Here is a 2,424-nt window from a genome sequence, read left to right on the forward strand (position 1 = left end):
AGATAGATAGATAGATAGATAGATAGATAGATAGATAGATAGATAGATAGATAGACAAGAGAAAGTTGTTTTAGTAGAGGTTTTGCAGCTCTCGCAACTGTATAAGGAGACAAGAGAAAGACGACTGCGAGATTCACTGAAAGAAGAAATAAAGTTGTTGACTGAAAAAGTGACTGAAAGAGTTATATATTACCAAAAAAGATGCGGAAAGGCCAAAAAAAAAGAGAGAAAAAAAGAGAAAGAATATCATAGACGAAAAGGAGAGGAAAAGAGAAGCGGTGAGAGACAATGGAGAAAGGGGATGGGATGGGGGGAGATGGAGATAGGGGGTAAACGGGGAGAGACAGACAGACAGACAGACAGACAGACAGACAGACAGACAGACAGACAGACAGACAGACAGACAGACAGACAGACAGACAGAGTTGTGGAAGATTGTCAAATTCACAACACATTAACACATGTCGTGTGTTCTTTCAAAAATACTCACAAAAAAAATTGTTCAAACACACTCATTGTGAGCTTATTTAGCTCGCTATGGACACACTGCTTCACTCGTCCACGTTCCTCCTTCTATCCTTCTTCTACCTGTTCTAATATTCTCCACCGTGTCGAGTACAAATCTACTATGTACTCTGGGGGGGGGGGGGTTTAATCACCGATTAGTTAGAGAAACAACCGAAGCTTGCCTGTAAGGTTATGATTGTTTCTATTAATGTTCATAATGGGTAACAGGGAAAGATCGGGGAAACGTAGCTTTTTTTAGAGCATCCGAGCAAAGGAATGAATGGAAAACCATGATCACCGATGTCTGTCGCAGATCTGGCACTGGATGATGATGATGATGATGATGATGATGATGATGATGATGATGATGATGATGATGATGATGATGAGGACGTTGAATTTAAGTACAAAGCTACTGTGTACTCTGAATTTGAAAAAAAATCATCTTGATCTAGGCCTACAATGTATTAATAAGAGATACGACCGAAGCTTACTTGTAATGGGATGATTGTTTCTAACAATCTTTGTCATGAAGTTGAATTCATCCCCATTTTTTTACTTTTTTTTCTCTCTCCAGCTATTTGTACAGCGGTAGTACTGACGTCACCGCAGACAATGTGATTCCCCTGCTGTATGCAGCCAAGAAGTACGCAGTGGCTGGCCTCATCAACAAGTGTATCGCCTTCGTGGAAAACCATCTTGATGCTCAGAATGCTTGTGCTGTCATGGAACAGGTTCTTGGGCATCTTCATTGATAGTGGTTGTGGTAGTGGTTGTGGTAGTGGAAGTGGTAGTGGTAGTGGTAGTGGTTGTGGTAGTGGTAGTGGTAATGATAGTGGCAGTGGTGGTGGTAGTGGTAGTGGTTGTAGTTATGGGCGGTTCTTTCACTAGACAAGACCTGCGCGCGGACAATTTTTGTCGGCTGTACAGTAGACAACAGATTGATTGCTGATAACGATTTTCATTTAGTTTTAAGTAAATAAACATTTAATATTATTTATCAACGTTAAAAAAACACTCTGTCAGTTTGAAGGCGCTCAAAGAGACAATGGGGGTTCGCTAGCGTGTTCTCCCACTGCAGAGGCTCGTTCCTTCATCATTGTTTATCGAGCCGGCTGGTAACTTGCATCATGTAAATCGCTTTCTGTCACGATGTGGAAGTTGTCTACGCGAGTCTCCACCAAAAACAGCCCGCTCAGTGGTGAGGTTAGCCTTTCCGGCAAGTTTCCGGCGAATTCAGCTTTTGCCCAGAAAGCGCAAAGACGGCTTCTAATTGCCACTTGGACTCTCTGTTACTTACAAAGAAAGGAATTGTCTGCAGTACAAATAGGCTTACTTATCATTTTACATTATTTCATCAGTGAGATTTGTCAGTCAACCTGTCTCTTTTAGCTGCCTATTGTCAGCATATGTAGCATAGGTCTAACGTTTCCCTGTGAATTTTAAGCCTGCCGTGGTTATGTTTGGCATTCTATCCGTCGTCTACTTCCCGGAGTTACCTTCTCCGAGCAGGCGACAAGGCGAACCACCAAGTTAGTATATTATAGAGTATAGAGGGAACTTAATCGAGGAGAGAGAAGCCCCTCGTTTATTCAGGTGTCAGAGTGTGGGCCTAAAACAATACAGCCCCTCTCCACATTCCCGTCTTCACCTTAGCTAGACTCTAATTTCTATAATTGGCATTTGACACAGTTCCCCACTTAGAACCTAGGAACTGAGAAATGCAATGAAGAGAAAAACGTTTGAATACGATCAGACATTGTTGTGTGCTAAATTTGTTCAATGTGTGGGTGTGTTTAGCACAATACATGAAATCTGATGCTAGACTTCATCTGCATGGGACAGCGTCACTGGTAAGGTGTCTCTCTCTCTGTCTGTCTGTCTCTCTCTCTCTCTCTCTCTCTCTCTCTCTCTCTC

The 2,424-nt window shown here is 42.2% G+C and overlaps 1 protein-coding gene across 1 annotated transcript in view; it reads left to right on the forward strand.

Annotated features, from left to right (window-relative positions):
- Positions 1 to 1,084: 1,084 nt before the first annotated feature.
- LOC101847524 (BTB/POZ domain-containing protein 6) overlaps positions 1,085 to 2,424 on the forward strand; it is a gene marked incomplete at its 5' end in the record, with an annotated part of 13,709 nt that continues 12,369 nt past the window's right edge. The window contains 1 exon segment of the mRNA XM_005106693.2: positions 1,085 to 1,241. Within this exon segment, the coding sequence (XP_005106750.2) occupies positions 1,085 to 1,241 (157 nt within the window).

The sequence above is a fragment of the Aplysia californica genome, unplaced genomic scaffold (assembly GCF_000002075.1).
Source record: "Aplysia californica isolate F4 #8 unplaced genomic scaffold, AplCal3.0 scaffold00551, whole genome shotgun sequence".
In the NCBI taxonomy this organism is placed as follows: Eukaryota; Metazoa; Mollusca; class Gastropoda; order Aplysiida; family Aplysiidae; genus Aplysia; species Aplysia californica.